The sequence below is a fragment of the Pistacia vera genome, unplaced genomic scaffold (assembly GCF_008641045.1).
Source record: "Pistacia vera cultivar Batoury unplaced genomic scaffold, PisVer_v2 Contig432, whole genome shotgun sequence".
Lineage (NCBI taxonomy): Eukaryota > Viridiplantae > Streptophyta > Magnoliopsida > Sapindales > Anacardiaceae > Pistacia > Pistacia vera.
Genome location: NW_022196260.1, coordinates 468,874 through 493,042, shown reverse-complemented (window position 1 = coordinate 493,042; position 24,169 = coordinate 468,874). Strand labels below are relative to the sequence as shown.

General features: G+C 37.2%; 1 protein-coding gene across 1 annotated transcript; it reads left to right on the top strand.

Moving 5' to 3' along the window:
• Positions 1-15,467: 15,467 nt before the first annotated feature.
• LOC116143804 (BURP domain-containing protein BNM2A-like) lies at positions 15,468-22,871 on the top strand. The gene is made up of 2 exons (XM_031429264.1): positions 15,468-15,526; positions 21,960-22,871. Exons 1-2 carry the CDS (start codon positions 15,473-15,475, stop codon positions 22,782-22,784), a joined length of 879 nt encoding a protein of 292 aa, XP_031285124.1. The 5' UTR covers positions 15,468-15,472; the 3' UTR covers positions 22,785-22,871.
• Positions 22,872-24,169: the final 1,298 nt, after the last annotated feature.

The window sequence follows — 24,169 nt, the reverse complement described above, 5'->3', positions numbered from 1 at the left end:
GTAATCTGTTAGCAGCGAGCATTTCCATACTCCTTCTTAGTTCTGAATTTTTGGTTATCCCACGTGCAATAAGTTCAAGCAGTGCTTGAACTTTGCAAGTGTCACAACCTTGGTTCCCATGTCTGTCGGGTTGTTTTCAGTTGGAATCTTCTGCAGGTTCACTTCTCCTTTGGAGATCATATCCCTCACAAAATGGTACCTTACGTCCACGTGTTTTGTTCTCTCATGGTACACGGGATTCTTTCCCGATGGATGGCACTCTGACTGTCTGATAGATGTCACAGTTCCATCCAGCAGCTTGGCTTCTTTCAGGAATCCTTGTAGCCATATGGCTTCTTTGAATGCGTTGGTTACAGCAACGTATTCGCTTCAGTTGTGGACAAAGCTACCAGGTTGCAGTTGGGACTTCCAGCTGATGCAGTTCTCCCAGAGTAAACTGATATGCTGTGTGGTGGATTTCCGCGAATCTCTTCACCTGCAAAATCAGAAGTCTACATACCCAACCAGATCAAGTGTGGAGTTTCTTTTACAGAAATTTAGACCAACATTTTCTGTACTTTTAATGTATCTTAGTAGCCATTTCAGAGCATTCCAGTGATCACACCCGGGTTAGACATGAATCTACTTAGGAGTGATATAGAATAATAAATCAGGTCTAGTACTGATCATAGAGTACATGACAGAACCAATGGCATTTGCATATGGTATTGTTTCCATTTTTAATCTGTCAGATTCTGTTTTGGGACTTTGGGCTTTACTGAGAATGAAGTGACTTGCTAGTGGCATTGTGGTACATTTAGAGTCCTCATTCCAAATTTTAACACAAGTTTTTGCAGATAAGGCATCTGATGCAATTTTAGGCTGTAATTTTTTCTGTTTCTTTCTATTAGCATACCTAAAATTTTCTTAGCACAGCCCAAATCCTTCATGTCAAATTCAGCATGACATTTCCCTTTCAAATCCCAATTTGGGCCTTAAGTTACTAATTAATAACATGTCATCAACTATAATACAAGTACACAAGGTTTGTATTAGCATGTGCAAAATAGAAACAATTATCATGCTCACTTCTAGTAAACCCTATGCCTACTTTAAGGAGTCAAACTTTTGTACCACTGCCTGGGTGACTGTTTGAGACCATACAGGGATTTATGCAACAGACATGCATGATCAGGGAACCTTTTATCCTTAAACCCTATAGGTTGACTCATATGAATCTGTTCTTCTATTCACCATGCAAGAATGCAGTTTTTACATCTAACTGCTCTAACTCAAGGTCATAATGGGCTACTATAGATAGCATCAATCGTATAGTTTTAAATTTAACTACAGGTGAGAAAATTTCAGTAAAGTCTATACCTGCCCGCTGGGTGTAGCCTTTTGCTACCAACCTGGCCTTGTATCTTGGTGGATCAGTCTTGTTTATGCCCTCCTTTAGCTTGTACAGCCACTTGCAGTCTACTAGTTTGACATCCTTTGGTTTTGGAACCAGAGTCCAAGTTTTGTTCTGCCTCAGAGAGTCCATTTCCTCATCATGGCATTAAGCCAATGTTTCTTGTCCTTTAGTTGACTGTCTGTTCATAGGATCAGGTTCTGTTCCTGGATTTCTACCCCAGCCACAGGGCTGTGTAAATGAGGTCTGCATAACTGAACCTTGCTGGTGGTCTTATATCCCTTCTGGTTCTATCTCTGGCCAGTTGATACTAGGCCAGATCAGTTTGTTGGTCATGTCAAAGTTTTCTTCACTCTCATTTTCACCATCAGGTTCAGCATTGGTTGCAGTGTGCTCTGTTTCATATTCTGGTTCATCAGTATTGGTCTCAGGCACCTTTGCCTTGTTACTCCACCTCAAACTGAGTGTTGTCTGTTTGCTGTGATGTCTTCACTTGTTGGCTTGAGGTACCTGCATTGTTATTAGTAACCCTGCAAGGGAACACAGATTCATTAAAAATAACATCTCTACTGATGATGACCTTAACCCCTGGGTTTTCTCTCCCACAGCCCTATATCCTTTGGTTCCTTCTTGATATCCCAAAAATACACATCTTAAGGACCTAGGTTCTAATTTTCCATCTACTGTATGTGCAAGGCTGCACAGCCAAATACTCTTAGGTGGTTGAGTAGGGTTTTCTTCCTGTCCATCTTTCTTCTGGGCACACAGAGCCAGTAGCAGTAGAGGGAGTTCTATTTATAAATAGGCAGCTGTGGTTAAAGCCTCTCCCCAAAAAGACTTAGGTAGTCCAGCTGTGAAGAGGAGGCATCAACCTTTTCTAACAGGTTTCTATTCATTCTCTCAGCAACCTCATTTTGCTGAGGTGTTCTCCTAACAGTCTTATGTCTCAAGATCCCCTGGTCTTTACAGTATGCATCAAACTCAGTGTTACAGAATTCCATGCCATTGTCAGTTCTGAGTGCTTTCACCTTTTTCCCATTGGTTTTCTACTAAAGTCTTCCAACTCTTAAACTTGTTTAGTGCCTCATCTTTGGTTCTAAGAAGGTGAACCCACACTTTCCTACTGAAATCATCCACTATGGCTAGAAAGTAACTATTTCCCCCATGGGTTTTGACTCTTTCTGGACCCCAAAGGTCTGCTGAAGGTAATCCAAACTCCCTCAGACAGGTGAGTTCCTTTTGGGAAGCTCAGCCTGTGCTGTTTACCCATGACACAGACTCACAGAACTCTAAGTCTGAACATTGTCATTCCAAAATACCCGCTGTTTGAGATAACTCATACCATTTGGCCTATATGGCCCATCCTCAGGTGCCATTTTTCTGCATTAGAAGTGTTAGTGGATATAAAAGCAGTAGTATAACATCAACAGATAATATTGGCCACTCAATATATACAGACCATGCCTCTTTACACCCTCACACAGAATTTATCATTCTTATAACAGCTAATCATCCTTTTCAGCTCTATAGCTACACCCTGCTTCATCCAATGTGCCTAATGAGATCAGATACGCTTGAGCTCTGGTATGTACCTAACTTTGGTTAACATTATTAGTTTGCCATTCTTAAGTCTAATAGTAATGTTCCAACTCCTTGAACCCTACAAGAGTTATTGTTTCCAATGAATACTATTTCAGGTTTCACCAGTTATCAAGTCTTGAAACCATGTTTTGTTAGGGCTCATATGAAAGGAACATCCTGAGTCTAGCACCCATTCATTGGCAACTTCTGAACTGGACACAGTAAGAGCTTCAGTGATTTCAAAACTGTTATTAGAGGATGCTAGGTTACTCTCTGTACTAGTCTCGCTTTTGCTTCCTAATCCAATCGTAGCAGTTCTTTTTATGTGACCAGGTTGTTACAATGGAAGCATTTCCTAGTTTCTGACTTGGACTTATTGTTATTATAGCCTTTGCCTTTCTTCTTGTTCTTTGGTCCTAAGTTTTTGGCCCCCTTTACAGAGTCTTTACCAAAATAACCAGTATCTTGTTTTCCTTTTACAAAGAGATTATTCCCATTTCTCTTTTGTATCTTCAACTCTAGTTCTCTGATTTTAAGCCAGCCATTATCAAATCTACACTAGGGACTGTGCTAGTGTACTGTAATGCATTTTTTACAACTAAGTATTCATCGGAAGAGAATTTAACAGAATCATTGCAAGACTAGAATCTCCTAATTCCTGATCAGTTCCTTTTAGCACTATTGTCATTTTTAGAAATTCATCTAAATTTTCTTCTAATGACTTAGAGGCATCCATTCTATAAGAAAACAGAGCACCTTTCAAGAATGCTAAATTAGGAGCAGATTTCAATGCATACAGAGTTTCGAGTTTACCCCAGAGCTCTATAGGTGTGTCAAGACCATCCACTTTTCGCAGAACCCTATGATAAATTCATGATTATCAGATTGTATTTCTTCATCTATCTCTGCCTTCTTTTTCGTCTTTTCTTCTGGCCATTTGGTTTCATCTTTTTCCAGTGCTATTCCCACTTGTTGTGGGTAGAAGTGCCTTCATTTTTTTCTTCCAGGTATTGAAATCCATCTTCCCATCATACTGGGATATCTCTACACGCGTGGTAGTATCATCATATTTACGATGACAAAACAACAAAAAAAACAAGAACACCAGACTAAGGAGTACGTGGCTTTGTTACACCAGTAGTTACCAATTACTGCCAGGCAGTTTTTAAGAGGTCACTGGTATTCCAGCCTATATACCCTTGAACCAAGACAATCCCTAAATCTGACAAGAAACCCTAAACACAGTCTAAGGAGTACGTGCTTTGTTACACCAGTAGTTACCAATTACTGCCAGGCAGTTTTTAAGGAGGTCACTGGTATTCCAGCCTATATACCCTTAAACCAAGACAAACCCTAAATCTGGTTTTTGCCCTATTTAGTCGATCCCTCGTGTATTTGACCTAATCTCTGAATTAGCCCCAAGACTCAGCAAGAATTGATAGCCTAATGATCTAGGGACCTTTAAATTGAAAAACCCCCAAAATCTGACAACCCTAATTTTGAGTTCGTCAAGATTTGAACGATTTCTAACCCTAGACTCGATTAAGACCTAAAAAGGCTCTGATACCACTGTTGAAAACAAACACGAACAATCTTCAACCTGCAAGATTAACCACAAGCAAACCAAGATCTGCAAAATCAAGGCACACACACACAACACAGATATACCGTGGTTCGCTTGTTCAGATAGACAAGTTACATCCACGTTGAACTCCAGAATATGGAGCTCGCTGCACTAGTATTAATATCCTCAAAGATTACACTTTACAGAAGAATCTTCTTCACTAACAACTCAGAAACAATCACTCACTCACTCTCTGTATCCCGCAAATCCTAAACACTCTAGAGGGCCCTATAACCTTCAAGGAACCCCTGCCCTCAAACACAACTCTAGAGGATTCACACAGAGAAGATAAACCAGAATGAGTATGTAAACCCTAACACAGACCACCCACCATTATTCAGAGAAGAAGAACGAATAACCAAACTCGATTACCCTTAATGCGTGAATAGTCCCCCTTTTATACTGTTGACTTCTGAACGCATTGAGCCGTTGTTCTCTTTATGTTGATGGCTGAGATTCATTTGGGATGTTAGACAAAACGGCAGCGTTTTGTTTCCTGGTTAAAACGACGTCGTTATACTTCAATTATTTAACATGGCTTACCTTGATCTTTCATGACATCTCTCCAATATTCTCCCATATCTTTCCTTCCATCATAGAGCTAGCAAACTGCACAAGAAAAGAAAATTATTCCCATAAAAAACTGAGATATTGATGGAAAATCTTAATTTATTTCCAAGTAAAAATGTTCTACGTAAGCTATATGTAAAGCTTCAAAATATATATGAAAAAGATCGATATTGAGCCCTGTGTTAATCTTGCTCTTCGTAGAAAGAAATCTTACCAAGAAGTAAGGAGAGTATGCAGAGAGCATATGAAGCTTTTAGTTTCCCATTAAACCAAGGTTCTTAGATAAAACTGTATGATTTTGCATGGAAGCCTTATTTTTCTCGCTATTTATAAGAAAAAATTCTCGAATCTTTTGCAGGTGATTAGAGCTGTAAATAATTAAGCACGTGTTAAAGATGATATGAAAGCATGTTAAATAATTCAATTTGAAATCCAATATTTCAACGCCGTGACCATATATGATCTTTTAAAAAAGAACATCGACTGAGACACTTACCCTAATGAAGAGTGAATTATTTGTTCATTTCTACTTTCCCCTGGATACCTTACTGCAATAGGGTCGGGGCTGTGAAGGCATATGAAACTCATGTGCCACTTATTTTATCTTGATATTATTATATTTTGTTATTCAAATATTATATTATGAACTTTGTTTTATGTTTAAAGGGGTATCTTCTGTTTTCTAGCATATTAATTTCATTCTTAACATGTCCATAATCCAGAGATTTCTGTTAGAGTGGGCAAAATAAAATTAATTGTACATTGATATTTTTGTCCATTAATATTTTTGTTAGGTGGGTCAAAATCTAAAAATTATACATATAGCATTTAAAAACAAAATTTGAGGGTGGGCCAAAAGAGGCTGGATCTGCCCCCCTGTCCTAATGAAAGATAGATTCATTAATTATGGGTTCTTGTTTTATAATCTTATTGGTCGACCTTGTATTACTTTCACATTTTTAATTCTGGTTCATTGTCAAGGGGCACTTTTTGTTTTTTAGGTATATAAGATATTCATACCCTATTTTGAGCCTATCTATTCTTAAGGTCACAGAAATCAAGGGGCACGTTGAAAGCAAGCATACTAGACTAATTCATATTAAAACAAAAAGAATTCTTCTACTATTTCCACTTTAGGTATATAAATATTTTATGAAGATTCTTAAGATCCTTAGACGAAGTTTCATTTTAAACGAGTGTTCATCCACCCCGTATGATGTCGATGTAAAATATAATATGTGGTGTTGATGATATCTTCATGTTTAGTTATAGGATAGTACTCTTTGTATCTCATGTAGCTCATTACAGTATTTTGGCCTTCCACAAACTTAAATATGCAGAACAAATTAAGATGTCGTATGCTCTCTATGTAGGGATAGCAATTGGGCAAATAGAACTACGGATCCTAACCTCAAGGGAGTGTTCGGCGGTCAAAGAGGTTTGCTCTCTCCCTTGAGTTTCAGGTTTAAAGTTAAAACATTGGTGTCATCACATTGTGTTTACCTAGTCTTTTATACTTGTAAGGTATTTAATGAACCGTAAAAATTAATTGAGTTGCACGCAAACTGGCCTTAAAAAAATAATAATATAATAAATAAATAAGAATCCTAGCATTTCAAACCCTAATGAAGGTTGTGATAATCATCAAATTAAACTTGTTCTTTTAATTAGAGTGGTGTTATTTAACCCATTCAAACTTTCAAAGCCCCAAAAGCAATAATAATAAATAAATTGCTACAGTTAAAGAACTTTGGATCATACTGTGTGATGAACTTAATGGTCTCTCTCTCTGTCTCTCATCTAGCTAACCATGAATGAATTAAGAACGTAGAGATTTTACCTCAGAATTTGCATGAAGTTTTCTCATTTCAAATACCAATGGATTCAAATACTATATGGTCATAAAACATGTAAACATTAATTGAACATGCATGATAAAAACGAGTTTGATTGTGATCTCTTCATTATTGAGGCTGAAAAAAACTGTTAGTGGCAGACATCAATAATGCAAATTAAGATCATAAAGAACACCAAACCATGCTAGCTACCATTATCTAATATATAAATAATTTTAAAGATTTGGAAAATAAAATATTCTAGCGTATATTAAACTCATTCACCCCTTCTTCTCTGTCTCTACATTAATTATCCATTCGCACATATTTCTTTTTTAATTTGTCTTTGGTTAATAATGTGAAATTAATGCCGACACCAACCTAATATATATGGATATTAGCGTGAAGGTAACTTAATTTTTCTTGACTGCATGAAACACTCCAGTTCTGTTTCATGCAGGTGATTAGAGCTGTAAAAATAATTAAGCATGTGTTAAAGATGATATGAAAGCATGTTAATTAATTCAATTTGAAATCCAATAATTTTAACTCCATGGACCATATATGATCTTGTAAAGAAGATCATCGACTAAGACAACTTACCCTAAATGAAGAGTTAATTATTTGTTTATTTCTATTTTTCCCTGAATATCTTACTGCAATAGGGTCGGGGCTGTGAAGGCATATGAAACTCATGCTTCCACTTATTTTTTCTTGATATTATTATATATTTTGTTATTCAAATATTGTATTTATGAACTTTGTTTTACGTTTAATGGGGTATCTTTTGAGAGATGAATATATAGTTAATTAATTCTTTTGTTTTCTAGCTTATTAATTTCATCCTTACCATGTCCTTAATGAAAGATCGATTCATTAATTATGGGTCTTCACTTTACAATCTTGGTCCATCTTTTATTAACTTTTACATCTTTAATTCTTGGTTCATTGTCAAGGGGCACTTTTTTTTTTTTCTTTTTTTAGGTATTTGAGATATCCAGCCCACATTAGATCCCGTCTATTTATCAAGGTCACGGAAGTCAAGGGGCATGTTGAAAGCAAGCATACGAGACTAAATTCATATTAAAACAAAAAGAATTCTTCTACCATTTCGACTTTAAGTAAATAAATATTTTACGAGGAATTTTAAGATCCTTAGACGAAGTTTCATTTTAAACGAGTGTTCATCCACCTCATGATGATGCCGATGTAAAATACATTATGTGGTGTTGATGAAATATCCTCATGTTTAGTTACAGGATGGTAAACAAATTAAGATGTCTTAAACTCTCTCACGTAGAGATAGCAATTAGGCACATAGAATTACATATCCTAAACCCAAGGGATTGGCTTGACGGCCAAGGAGATTTGCTCATTTCCTTGAGTTTTTGGGTTCAAACTTTGGTGTCACCTATCATATTATGACTTACTTGGTCTTTTAGGCTTGTAGAGTGTTTAATGGACTGGGAGGATTAGTTGAGGTGTACGCAAGCTGACCCAGACACCCTAGTTACTAAAAAAAAAAAACCTATGGATCCTAAGGTTATCAAGCCCTAACGGGAAGGTTGTGATAATCATCAAAACTTGTTGTTTTAATTATGAGTGGTGTTATTTAAGCCCCATCCAAACTCTTTTTGAGCCCCCAAATCAATAATAAATAAATAAATTGCTACAGTTAAGAACTTTGGATAATCAACTTTGGATCATACTGTATGATGAACTTAATGGTCTCTCTCTCTCTTTCTCTCATCTCGCTAGCCATGAATGAATTAAAGAATATATATATATATATATATATTATGATCGGGGGTGTCCGAACCAGCTTGGGTGCACCTCAACTAATCCCTCAGGACCCTAGAACTATCGGCTGAGTAAGAGCCCCAATGCCACCCTTTTTTGGGGTCATGGGGAATCAAACTAGGAAGACCATATATTAGATCCTCCACTTGCTCTTTTACCATCTTGAGGACTTGAACTTGGGAGACCATGCTACATCCTCCTCTTCCTCTTTTACTATCAAGGAAACTTGAATTTGCAAGATCATGTTAGATCATATTTTACTCTTTTACCATCAAGTCACCTAGTGATGGTTGAAAATAGAGATTTTACCTTCAAAATTTGCATGAAAGATTTCTCAGCTCAAAAATGTATTCAAATACTACATGGTTAAAATTAGACTACAATAAAAAGAACATGTAAACATTAATTGAAACATGCATGATAAAAACGAGTTTAATTGGTGATCTCTTCATTATTGAGGCTGAAAAAAACTGAGAGTGGCAGACATCAATAATGCAAATTAAAGATCATAAAGAACACCAAACCATGCTAGCTACCACTATATAATATATAAATAATTTTAATGATTTTGGAAAATGATATATTCTAGCGCATATTGAACTCATTCACACCTTCTTTGTCTCTACATTAATTATCCATTTGCACAATTTTCTTTTCTAATCTATCTTTGGTTAATAATAGTGAATTAAATTAATGCCGACAGCAACCTAATATATATGGATATTAGCGTGAAGGTAACTTTTTTCTTGATTCCATGAAACATTCCAGTTCTTTGTTCTATATATATACAATCTCTTCTCTTTCTGATTTACTTGTTAACTAAAGGAAAAGGAATATGATGTGTGGACAGAAGAAGATGTTCAAGCTTCAAACTCAGCAAAATATGAACTACATGCATGCAACATCCTGCTGGTCCACGTGCATCAGTTAAAGTCAATAACGAACTTGCTTTGGTTAATGCAAGTTGCTTAGCAACTTGCAGTCTGTTAAAGCAAGTTGATGAGCAACTTGCGTGTAGTTAATGCAAGTTGATAATCAACTTACATACGACAGAAGAAGTGTGTTTTTCTGTTATGATCGAATGGTGTATAATGAAGCTCTTGAATTTTGGTTAATGGTGTAGATTTAAAGTTGATTAGAGTTTGTTACATACTCTCGCGTGTATATAAGACACAAGTGTACCTTAGTTTTATTCACTGAAAAAAGATGGAATAAGATAAACTTTTGTTTCCAGAATTTTTTTTACTTTTGCTTTGTTTCTTTCTGTTTTCGTTTCTTTTCTGCTCTATTTTGTTTTTTCCTCTGTTCATGGTATCAGAGCTATTGACATATGTCAATGGCAGATCCTAAGACACCCCTCACATCAGTTCTCAATACAGAAGGAAAAGCCATGAATTCAACTTCAGTCTCAACTCTGAATAGCGTGCTACCTACCATTACCGTAAAGCTTGGAGAACGAAACTATGCCTACTCCCAAGTCCTCCCTGCACTAAAAGCTTACGAGCTAGAAGGTTTTGTTACAGGTGACAAACCTTGTCCTCCTCCCTTTACTATTTCTGAAACTGATGAATCAAAACAAACGGTCAATCAAGAATAGTTAGCATGGAAAAGAATTGATCAGTTTTTATTTAGCTGGTTGATATCCATCATTTCAGAAACTATGTTCAGGCACGTTGCTAACTGTGGTACAACATTTGATATATGGCACACACTAGAGATGCATTTTCTAGCAGACTTTAAGGCTAAGATCCTACATCTAAGAAATCAACTACAAACGACTAGGAAAGACAGCTCTAGCATAAATGATTATGTGCTCAAGATGAAGGCAATTGCAGACTCTTTGACCACTAGTGGTGTGGTTGTAGCAGATGAAGAATTACTCTTATACATTCTTGATGGACTTGGAACCGAGTATGATGCAATGGTGGCTACTTTAACTGCTAGAAGTAGTGAAGTATCATTACAAGAAGCACAATTCCTATTACATAAACACGAAATGAGACTAGAGAAACAACATTCTGCCTATATTGGTTTTCATGAAGCTGCTGCTTTCTTGGCAAACAAACAGCCCTCCAACTCTCAACTGACCATGCCAATGTCAAACACCTCAGGACCACAAACAAATCAACCTATACATCATCTCTCTCACTCCCAAAATCAACATGAACCAAAACACTCCTACCTACCTACTCAAAATTTCCAACCCTATAATCAAAATTTCGACAGAGGTAGAGGAAGAGGTCGAAACTTTTATAAGCCTAGACTGTTTTGTCAATTATGTGGAAAGAATGGACACATGGCCTTGCAATGCTACCATCGGTTTGATACTTCCTTTCAAGGAAACCAAAATCACAGACCACATTTTGGGACAGAATACAATGCCTCGCAGTAGCATACTCAATCCACAACTCCTGCACAAGTGTTCTTTGCAACAACTTAGCCTACTCACTCAAGTTACTATCCAAGATAGCCTTACCAAATTTCCTCACTAGTGACACATCATCCACAATCGTTTCAGAACAATACTCCAGCAAACTCCTCTAAACGAAATCTGTCACAGCAGCATTATGAATATTCAAGAGAAAATGAATTGAACAAGCAAACTGCAATAATTTAGCCAAATCAGATAACATCTCCTCTAACAGTTTCAGATCCCAACTGGTTTATTGACTCAGGTGCAACTCATCATATAACACCTGACCTTCAAAATCTCTCAGTCAAAAATCAATATACTGGAACCGAATCTCTCCAAGTTGGGAATGGACAGTGTCTTGACATCTCACATACAAGTTTGACTATTTTACCCTCCTCTTGTATGAACAAATCCATTCAACTTAAAAACATATTATGCGTTCCACATGTGCTAAGAATTTGCTGAGTATTTCAAAAATTACAAGAGATAATAATGTGCTGGTTGAGTTCTTTGCTGATGATTGTGTTATAAAGGACAAGACTTCTCAAGTTATTCTTCTTAAAGGAACTTTACACAATGGCTTGTATCAACTTGACATCCCAAGTGGAAATGAAGCCTACCGACAACAGAATTCTATTCCATTACAACATTCTCTTATGCAACAATCACAAGCTGCAAATTTCTTTTCTGGTTTTTCTTGTTCACAAAATTCTACAAGACAGCAAGGTTCTCGTGATACATTTACCAAAGAAGGAAATAACAGCCAAGCTCCAACATCAATTAGTGAAGGAGACTTGTGGCATAGGAGATTAGGCCATGCTCATATTTCAGTCCTTAACTCCCTTGTATCAACGTTGCATGTAAAGGACAGCATTAATAAAATTCAATTTTGTGAAGCATGTCAATATGGCAAACTCCATCAAAACTCATTTCCTTTATCACATTCTCGGGCAAGTAAACCTTTTGAGTTGATATATACAGATGTTTGGGGACCTGCCCCTGTAGTTTCAACTACTGGATTCAGATATTACCTATTACTTGTTGATGATCATACTAGGTACTCCTGGATTTACCCCCTCAAACTGAAATCAGAAGTAACTTCAGTTGTTAAACAATTCATACAGCTAGTAGATCAACAATTTGATGCCAAAATCAAGACATTTCAATCAGATTGGGGAGGAGAGTTCAAACCACTTGCGGTTTTCTTTGCTCAATAGGGGATCCATTTTCGGCACCCCTGTCCTTATACGCATCAACATAATGGGAGGATTGAACAAAACACTGTCATGTTACTGAAATGGGACTCACATTACTAGCACAAGCTTCCATGCCACTACAATTTTGGTGGTTTGCCTTTCATACTGCTGTGTACCTGATTAACAGACTACCATATTCAGTTGTGGGAAATCAAACTCCCTTTTATCTTCTGTTTCATAAAGCACCAGACTACAAGGCTATCCGCATCTTCGGGTGTCAATGTTTTCCTTTTATTAGACCCTATCAAAAACAAAAATTTGCCTTTCATTCTGAGGAATGTGTTCTCCTTGGGTATAGCTTTATTCACAAGGGTTATCTATGTCTCAACACTATTGGATGAGTCTACACCATACAAAGTATCAAATTCAATGAACAGATTTTTCCTTTTGCAAAAGGTTTCTCTATTTCTCATACATCAGCAACCAAGACACCCCTGTCATTTCCATCTAATCCTTGGAAGCTTCTTGCTACCATTCCTAATCAGCATGCCTTTTCTACAGCACCTTCTCCAACACAAAATCTTTCCACACAAAATCAGTCCTCAGATCCACCATTAACTCTTGAAGTTGATCTCAGCTCGTATACCACTCAAGCCCCTTCTTCTCAAGTTCAACCTACCACCACCACTGTCCAGAACACACACCCTATGATTACCCGAAGAAAAGCAATAGCCCTTGTTAGCACTCTCACATCTGAATCTCATAAAGAACAACCAGTACAGTATTCGCCTTAACCAATCCTCTATGGGTGTAGGCTATGACTGCCGAATATGAAGCTCTCCAACAAAATCACACTTTGTCTCTGGTTCCATATACAAATGATATGACTCTTGTTGGCAATAAATGGGTTTTTAAGGTAAAACTTAATTCAGATGGAAGCGTTCAACATTACAAGGCAAGACTTGTTGCCAAAGGATTTCATCAAATTCCCGGAGTAGATTATTTTGAAACTTTTTCTCCAGTCATCAAAGTATCCACCATCCGAGTCATTCTCTCACTTGCGGTTAGTCATGGTTGGGAGGTCCAACAAGTTGATGTTAATAACGCATTTCTCAATGGTGATCTAACTGAATCAGTATACATGCCTCAATCAGAAGGATTTGTTGATCCATACAAGCCTCAATATGTCTGTAAATTACACAAGGCGTTATATGCGTTAAAATAGGCCTCGCGTGCATAGTATGACAAGCTAAAGACTGCATTATTGCTACAGAACTTCCAAAATTCAACCTCTGATTCAAGTCTATTCTATTATCATAATAGCAACAAAGTTGTGTATATCCTTGTTTACGTTGATGACATCTTACTTATGGGAAATGACACCTCAATCATTCAGCAAGTAATCACCAATTTGGACAGCATGTTTGGTCTCAAAATACTTGGCTCCATTAACTATTTCCTCGGCATATCTGTTGTTCATACTAGTTCTGGATTATTACTTAATCAGAGCAAATATGCGCAAGATATTCTTCTCAAGTATGGCATGACTGAGTGCAATCCCTACTCTACTCCGATGGTTCTTGGCTTCAAACTCTGTCTTGAGGATAGCCCTCCGTTTGAACAACCCTCTGTTTACAAGAGCCTTATTGGAGCTCTGTAGTACCTCAACATGACCAGACCCGATCTCTCCTTTACGGTAAACAAACTCAGTCAGTTTCTCAAGGCTCCAACTATTAATCACTGGCAGGCTTGCAAGCATGTTCTTTGCTATATTAAAGGAACTTTACACCATGGTCTAACATTTTCTAAAGGCTCCAGTCTACAGCTTGAAGGACATGCTAATGCTGACTAGGCAAGTAATCAATCTGACCGAAAACCAACCAATGGATATTACATCTTCCCTGGCTCCAATCTGATTCAGTGGTGCTCCAAAAAACAGCATGTTGTTGCCTTATCCTCCACTGAAGCAGAATATCGTGCCTTAGCCCATGCTGCTATTGAGATTGCTTGGATTCAAAATCTGTTTCAGGAGCTTCATATCTCCATTCCTGGCCTCCCCGTTCTCTGGTGTGATAATACAAGTGTTGGAGCTCTTGCTTCCAACCCCGTCTTCCATGCACGCACCAAACACATCGAAATTGATGTGCACTTTGTACAGGAAATGGTTCAAGCTAAACGTCTCGTAGTCCAATATGTTGCCTCCACCTTCCAAGTTATCGATATTCTTACCAAACCTCTCTCCAGCTCTCGATTTTGCACTCTTCGGGATCAGCTTCATCTTTCTGTCTCTCCCGAATTTGAGCTTGAGGGACGAACTGACCATCCTGAACAAGCTACAAATTCAAAGATAGTTTAGTGTTAACTCAGCTATGAGAGCAAACTTTAAAGACGATGAAGGTTGAGTAAATAAAGTTAAACTGGGTTCATTGTTATGCTTGAAAGATGATGAAGGTGACAATTGATGAAGTTTGTTAACTCAACTGTGAGAGAAAAATTTAAAGACGATGAAGGTTGAGTAAATAAAGTCAAACTGGGCTCATTGTTATGCTTGAAAGATGATGAAGGTGATGATGAAGTTTTTTTTGTTTAGTTTTTTTTGTTGAGTTTTTAGCTTGAGGGACGATGTTGACAGAAGAAGATGTTCAAGCTTCAAACTCAGCAAAATATGAACTGCATGCATGCAACATCCTGCTAGTCCACGTGCATCAGTTAAAGTCAATAACCAACTTGCTTTGGTTAATGCAAGTTGCTGCATGCAGTTAATGCAAGTTGATAATCAACTTGCATATGGCAGAAGAAGTGTGTTTATCTGTTATGATCGAATGGTGTATAATGAAGTTCTTGAATTTTGGTTAATGGTGTAGATTTAAAGTTGACTAGAGTTTGTTACATACTCTCACGTGTATCTAAGACACAAGTGTACCTTAGTTTTATTCACTAAAAAAAGATGGAATAAAATAAACTTTTGTTTCCATAATTTTTTTTACTTTTTGTTTCTGTTTCTTTTTGTTTTCGTTTCTTTTCTACTCTGTTTTGTTTTTTCCTATGTTCAGGATGAAGATGGGTTCAGGATTTGCAGCTTGGAACGTCTTCCTGTGTCTTCTTTTTTTTATGGTAATTAATCTTCAAACTCTATGGAATAAAAGCAAGTAAGGGTGTTTTCTGTAAACTTTGTAAGTATACTTAGGGTGTGTTTTGTAAAGATTGTAAGTAGTAAAACGTTGCATTTTTGTACTAGTCCCAGTCACTATATAAGAGGTTGTTACTGTTTGTTTTCTTAGAAGTAACAAGAAACACGATCTGTTAGCAATTAAGTCACATTTTTCATTCCTCTCTTTAGCTACAGCTCATACTTAGCCCTCTTTACAATTTTCTTCTGATTTTCATTCACTTTCTCTCAAATTAGTTCAAGAATCTTCATGGTGTTAGAGCCACCGACACACGTCCATGGTGAATCTGACTTCTAAGATCTTGGATTCTGGTTCGAAGGTTGTGAAAGAGCAAATTGACAGTGCGAGGGCAATAAGTTCAGTAGCCCACTCTTCACTTCCAACTCTTTCAGTCAAATTAGGGGAAAAGAACTACAGTTACTGGAGATCTTAGACTCTACCTGCACTTGCCTCTTATGAGCTTGACGGCTTTGTAACAGGTGTGAATCCATGTCCTCCAATGTTTATAGTTGAGAAAATGGTTGATTCTGAACAAACGGTTAAGAAACCTAATCCAAAATATTTTGATTGGAAGAAAACTGATCAATTTTTAGTAAGCTGGTTAGTGTCCTCTATTTCCGAATCCATGTTTAGACATGTAGCCAAGTGTATAAGTGCGTATGAGATTTGGAACACATTATAGTTGTAGTTTCAGTCATTCTCTAAGGCTAGGACTCTGTACTTACAAAATTTGTTACAAAGTACCAAAAAGGAGTCCATGAGTGTTAATGAATACATCTTGAGGATGAAAGAAATAGGTGATGAGTTGGTAGCAAGTGGAGTTCAAATTGGAGAAGAAGAGTTACTGTTATATATTCTGGATGGTTTAGGTCCAGAATATGATGCCATGGTAGCAAACCTTATTGCTAACAGTAGTAACACCATTATTCAGGAAGCACAACTACTGTTACATAAACATGAGATGTGCATTGAAAAACAAAACAGTGGAATGACCAGTTTTCATAAGCAAATGACCTCTGCTTTACTAGCTGCTAAGCAAGCTTCGATTGACCCAAATAATGTGTCACCAGTTCAAAGTCTTAATAGCACTTCACTAGTTCACAAACTTGGTCCTAGAGGAGGCATTTTTCAAACCTTGGGTCTGGCTCTTTAGTTCAACCGAATATGACATATACACATCATTAAGGGTATATTCAACAGCCTCCTAATTTGGCCATGTACACTACTATATCACCTCACATTGCTACTGCCCAATATCTTCCTACTGGTGGTTTTCAGTTTAATAACAGTGGAATGAGAGGCAGAGGTCGTGGCAGAGGCTTTTTTAGGCCTAGACTAGTTTGTCAAGTGTGTAGCAAACACTCAGCTCTGCAATGTTACCATCAGTTTGACTATAACTATCATGGGTTTCAACCTCACAACTCTTCTCCAATCCCACCAGCTAACTCACCCATACCTCCTCATATTACCAATACCCAGCAGTACTCTAGAAGTACTCATGATTCTGCTGCTCAAGTTCAAGCTCTTTATGCAACAAATTTCCTACAACCAAAAAATGTCTTTAGCCCCTATGATGGTTTTCATGATTTCTCAGCTACTAGTGGCACTAGAGGTTCTTCACCAAGTCCCACTACACCCGGATATCATTCACAAGTACCTGAATTTCAGTCCTTTCCTCAGTTTGGTCCTAGGACTTCTACCAACAACTCAACCATGGGGCAGATGTCTGTTGCATCTGTGTTGCCAATTTCAACTTCACAAGCTGTTGCCATGCCACAAACAGTTGCTGATAAATCCTGGTACATGGATTCTGGGGCATCAAATCATATGACTGCAGATGTCTCTAATCTAATGTTAAAGTCACCTTATCAGGGAGGATCTCAAGTCCAGGTTGGCAACGGTTAATCTATTCTTATCACACACACAGGTATATTACTAATACCCTTTACTGAATCTAGTAGGATTTTACAGCTTCTAAACATTTTGTGTGTGCCTCATATTACAAAAAATATGTTGAGCATATCTCAAACCACTAAGGATAATCGTGTGATTGTGGAATTTCATGCTGATTGTTGTTTAATAAAGGATAAACACAGCAATGATGTGCTCTTACAAGGGGTAGTGAAGGATGGTCTCTACCAACTCACTTTGCCATCACTTGGCAGCTCTACTGCTGGTTCTACCTTTCAGTCTGAATACTCAAGTTCCTCAACACTTACTTCACATGCAGTTACTTCATCTCTGTCTAATAAAGAGCAGTTTTCAGAATTTTGTCATAGTTTTGATAGTGATTGTTCTACTACTAATAAGTATTAAGAATTTTGGATTTGATGAGTCATTGAATGTTGTTTCTCTTTGGCATGCAAGACTAGGTCATCCTAGTTAGAACATTTTGCATAATGTACTTGACATACTACATGTAAAGCATTCTGGTTCTGGAAATTAAAAAAAAAAAAAAAATTGTGTGAAGCCTATCAATATGGAAAGCTACAGCAGTGTCAGTTTCCAGTTTCTACTTCTAGGGCTCTTAGACCATTAGAAATAGTCTATTCTGACTTATGGGGGCCTGCACCTCTTCTATCCACAGAAGGTTATAGATACTACATTATTTTTGTAGATGGTTTTAGTAGATACACTTGGATTTATCCCTTAAAGCTAAAATCAGAAACATTTAGTGTGTTTCTTTAGTTTCACTGTTTTGTTGAGAAACAACTGGATGCAAAAATGAAGTGTTTGCAAACAAATTGGGGAGGAGAATTCAGACCTTTTTCTAGTTATTTACAAAAACATGGTAAAGTTTAGACATCCTTGTCCATATCTTCATCAACAAAATGGGAGAGTGGAAAGAAAACATAGGACTATTACTAAATTTGGACTGTCTTTACTTGCTCATGCTGCCATGCCCCTGAAATTTTGGTGGTCTGCGTTTAGCACAGTAGTATACCTTCTAAATAGGCTTCCTTCAACTGCTATAGAGTTTATGTCACCCTATGAAACATAATTCAAACAGTCACCAAAGTATGCAGATTTGAAGGTGTTTGGTTGCTTCTGTTATCCATTTCTTCGACCCTACCAAAAACATACGCTATCTTTCCATATTGAGATAAGTGTGTGTTCTTAGGGCATAGTCTTGATTATAAAGGGTATAGATGTATGAATGCCTTTGGCCGAGTGTTTATAGTGAAACAAGTGAAATTTTTGGAGACAGATTTTCCATTCAAAACATGATTTCATTTTGCAGAACCCGCCTCTTCCACTACTGTATCTTCTTGTTTCAATACTATTTCTCAATCATGGGCTCTTCCACAACCATACTCAATATCTAAGGACTCACCTTCAGATTCTGTTATATGTCAAAAATGACTCTCTCAGACCCATAGATTCCATTACACCAGCTGTTCAGGACTGCAGTTTTTCTTCTCCAAAAGAAGCCTTCCCTAATGCTGATTCTCATCATTTATCCTTTCCCATAGGTATCTCTATAGTACCAGCCATAGCCACACACAATCTTGGATTTCACCTTGAAGTTGTACTTCCCATAGCACCTTCTACAACCTCTGTTCAACCTTCTATCAGCACTGAAAATGTCCATCCAATGATTACCAGGTCTAAGAGTTGTGGTCTCACTAATCCACCCCAAGCTCTTCTATCTACCAACACTATCTTACCTGAATCAAAATCCATTATAGAAGCCTTACAAACCCCTGAGTGGAAAGAAGCCATGGAGGCTGAATATCAAGCTTTGTTGAAGAATCAAACCTGGACTCTTGTACCCTATGAAGCTGGAATGAATGTTGTTGGTAGTAAGTGGGCTTTTAAAACCAAACTTCACTCAGATGGTTCACTGTCCAAGTATAAGGCTAGGCTTGTGGCCGAGGGATTTCAACAAACCCCTGGTCTTGATTATTTTGAGACCTTCTCCCCTGTAGTTAAAGCAGCAACTATTCGGATTATTTTATCTCTGGCTGTTTATAATGAATGGGAAGTGCAACAACTAGATGTCAACAATGCGTTTCTTAATGGAGAGTTGACTGAACAAGTGTTTATGACTCCACTAGGAGGCTTTACTGATTTATCTCAGCCTAAACAGGTGTGCCAACTACATAAGGCCTTATATGGCCTTAAATAGGCTCCAAGAGCCTGGTTTGAGAAGTTAAAAACTGTTTTTCTTTGCTGGGGATTTTAGAACTCTATTTCTGATATTAGTCTGTTTTTTTATAAAAAGGATTCTCATATAGTTTACTTACTAGTCTATGTAGATGATATTTTGGTGACTGGTAATAATAAGAAACTGATTGATGAAGTGGTGACTGATTTGAACAATAGTTTTGCTTTAAAAACACTTGGTCCTGTGAACTATTTTCTTGGTTTTGAAGTCAATAGAAATAACAAGGGACTGTTGTTGACACAAAGCAAATATGCTCAAGAATTATTAGTAAAGGTTGGTATGTATGAATCAAAGCCCTGCAATACACCTATGGCTATTGGAGTTCGATTGGGGAAGGAAGATAGTGCTGTTTTTTATCAGCCTTCATTGTTTAGAAGCATCATTGGGGGCCTGCAGTACCTAACTTTATCCAGACCTGACCTTTCCTTTGCTGTGAACAAGTTAAATCAGTTTTTACAACAACCTACTGTTAATCACTAGACAGCCTACAAGAGAGTGCTTAGGTATATAAAAGGCACTCTAAACCATGGTCTTTTGTTTACTAAGAAGCAGCATTTTTTAGTGGAAGCATATGCTGATGCAGATTGGGCTAGTGATATGGATGATAGAAGGTCTACCAGCGGGTATGCTGTGTTCATTGGAGGTAATCTGGTCCGGTGGAGTTCAAAGAAACAGAAAACAGTCTCTTTATCATCTACAGAAGCAGAATATAGGTCGCACAGCATCTACAGAACTTGTGTGGATTCGAAATTTATTTGAAGAAATAGGTATCTTGGTAAATGGTTGTCCTATTTGGTGTGACAACATGAGTGCTGGAGCTTTGTCTTCGAATCCTGTTTTTCATGCTAGGACCAAGCACATCGAAATTGATGTGCATTATGTTAGAGATCTGGTGGCAAAGAAGTGAGTGTTCAATATGTGGCTTCTGAATATCAAGTGACAGATATCTTAACTAAAGCTCTTCCCTGCAATCAGTTCACTTATTTGAAAGAAAAACTCAATGTGACCTCTGTGCTACCTGAGTAATACTTGTTTAATTTCCTCTGTTACTAATGAGTATTGGTGTTGCTGAGTAATACTTGCTTAGTGTTTTCTTTTTTCTACTGCTGATGTGTGTTAGTATTGTTGGATGATCAGAGTGTTGCTAAGGTGCATTCGTGTTCTGGATTATCAAAATGTTCTTCTGTTGATGATGTGTTTTGGTGCTGCTGGATGATCAGAGTGTTTAATCTGTGGCTGATATACATTGGTGGTCTGGATAATCAGAATGGTTGCTTATATGCATTGGTGATCTGGATAATCAGAATTGAGGTTATGTAGTATGTTGGAAGGTTAAAGTGTTGAGTTTGTTTATCTACTATCTGCTTAATGCCTACTTAATTTATCTATTACTGGATGATCAGAATGTTTAATTTGTTGCTAAAATGTTGACTGTGGCTTCTATGCCATTTGCTTGGTTAGTGTCTCTATTGCTGGTGTACATTGGTGTTTCTGGATAATCAGGATTGAGATTGTGTAGTATGATTGGAAGGTTAAGGTGTTGAGTTTTGGTTTTGCTGGTATGCGAATGAAAAAAAAAAAATGGTGATGTATCTGTCTCTGATAATTACCAACCAAAATATGATTGGTACTAAAGAAAGTTTTTTTGCTGGAGCATTCATTGACTATATGTATGACTGAAGAAAGTTTTTGCTAGAGTATTCATTGACTGTGTGTGTGATTGAAGAAAGTTTTTGCTGGAGCATTCATTGACCGTGTGGTTTATGGGGGAATATTAAACACAAGAATGAGCAGCTATGTGACAAGTGTCTGGGACACTCTAGTTTAAGGGGGAATATTAGGAATAAAAGCAAGTAAGGGTGTTTTCTGTAAACTTTGTAAGTATACTTGGGGTGTGTTTTGTAAAGATTGTAAGCAGTAAAACATTGCGTTTTTGTACTAGTCCCAGCCGCTATATAAGAGGTTGTTACTGTTTGTTTTTTTAGAAGTAACAAGAAACACAATCTGTTAGCAATTAAGTCACATTTTTCATTCCTCTCTTTAGCTACAGCTCACACTTAGCCCTCTTTACAATTTTCTTCTGATTTTCAGTTAATAAGTTATGAAACTCAAAATCTTGAATTTTTTTTTTTTTTTTTTTAAATATTAGAAATTGTATTGTTGATAATTCATCCAAGTTTATGCTAAGAATGGGTAAACTGTTTCACAGAGTGCTTACAGAAGTGGTGCCAGGGAGATGACTGATATACTCTCGCAGTCGGAAGAATTAATAGGCCATAACCATGATGCCCATCATCATGTTCATGCTCATCAGTCATCCCACATGGGTCACATGGATCCTTCATCTATGGTGTTCTTCACCATGAAAGATCTCAAAAAAGGGAACACTATGCTCATCTATTTCCGCGTGAATGAGCTTTCAAATGTTTTCCCTCATTTGTTGCCTAGAGAAGAAGCTGATTCAATTCCATTTTCACTGGAACAGCTTCCATACCTTCTAAAACACTTCTCCTTTTCAAAAGACTCAACTCAAGCCAGAGCCATGGAACATACACTCAAGCAATACGGAAACCAACCCATTGAAGGAGAAATTAAACTCTGTCCAACATCCTTAGAATCCATGCTCGATTTCGCCCGAAGTGCTTTCAGTTCGGGGACTGAATTTAAATTTGTAAACACTAGACGCCTCACAAAATCGACAACTGAATTCCAAAATTATACTATCCTGGAAGTCCCCGACCAGATATTTGCTCCCAAGATGGTAGCATGTCACACCATGCCTTACCCTTATGCTGTTTTTTACTGCCATACCCAAGAGACTGAGAACAAGGTATTCAGAGTTTCACTGGTTGGTGGCAATGGAGATAGAGTGGAAGCTATTGCAGTTTGCCACATGGATACCTCTAAGTGGAGCCGCGATCACGCGTCGTTTCGTGTGCTTGGGATCGAGCCAGGGAGCTCCCATGTTTGCCATTTCTTCCAACCAGATAATCTCATATTTGTTCCAGTTTCTTCCTCCATTAGTAATATCTAAATTAATGTTATGCTGCTTGCTTGCTTGTGTTGTACGTGCCTATCTAAGTTTCTGCAAATAAATGTTGTTTAGTACTGTTGTGTAGCTCCAGTGTGGAATGGAATAATGTCGCTGTAAATGGGTCGACCTTGAAATCTAATAAACAGTACTTACTGTTAAGAACCCTGTTCAATTTCATAACGAAGTGGCAAAATTATGTGTGCTTTTCTATTTTAATTTCTTTGATTTTACAGTAATTAATCTTCTTAGCACTAACACCATCTTATCACAAGATCAATGCTCAGCAATCATCAAAATACTATTGCATAAGTTTTATATTCTGGACTGAAATTGGAGCTATGTCCTTTAACCGTGAACTCCTTTTAACGACAAAGAACAATAATCAGGTCTGATACCCACCAACATCATGACAGAAAGGTCTCTGCGTTTTGAAAATGGTTTAGAAAGCTTCAAATTCAAAAAAAAAAAAAAAAACACACACACATAAGAGTTGAGAAGAAGAAGAGAAACAAAATTTTTGCGTTTAATTTCATATACAGCGAAACTGAGAATTATATATTGTATTTAACGGTGTGTGTATTTGTTTAAACGTTGGGAGGTTACAGACACGGGCATTTTTGTATGTAATGGGATTTGTTGGTCATAAAGGGTTAGGGATGAGGAAGTTAGTTTTTTTTCACAGTTTTTTTTCTATGATCGGGTGTCTGCGCCAACTTACACGCACCGACACTAATCTTACAAGACCTTGAAACTATCTGACACTAATCTTAGTAGACCTTGGAACTACAGTCAGGTAAAAACTCTAGTGATTAGGCTACCTCTATTAGCAGACGAGATGAATTGAGCTCATGATCAGTAACACATCTAAAGGTCTTACTTGACCATTCGATCACCCAATGGTGATTAAAAAACAATGTTACAAATGTGATACTAAGAGACTAATTTCCTTAAAACCCCATTTTGATTACCAAAGGCAAAGTTAATCAAATACAAGATTGGATTCTAGATATTCCTAAAATTTATGCTGTTGTTATACTAATGTACATAAATAATTTACTTCGCACAAGAAAAAAATATTAACAAAACTTAATTACGTACCAGCAGTATTGCGTTAGCCATATTTATTGATGAAACCAAAAAAATAAATAAATAATAAATTTGATTGGAACTGAAAGAAGAATTAACTTGGCAGGACTTTATTTCATGATCATATCTTACATTGCTCACATGGTAACTTCCTGCATTTCATATAGAATACAGCAAAGTGAGCCACATTATTCTTATATAGCTAATTTATACACGCTGAGCCCCTGCTAGCTCCCACAAACGACACACTACATGCTCGATTATTACAAACGCCAGAAAACCTAACTGATCAAGTCTTC

Excerpts from the sequence above, each read along its gene's own strand:
- LOC116143804 (XM_031429264.1), top strand. The coding sequence starts at position 15,473 with ATGGGTTCAGGATTTGCAGCTTGGAACGTCTTCCTGTGTCTTCTTTTT. Across the intron at positions 15,527-21,959 it reads TGTGTCTTCTTTTTTTTATG|AGTGCTTACAGAAGTGGTGC; the intron begins GTAATTAATCTT and ends ACTGTTTCACAG.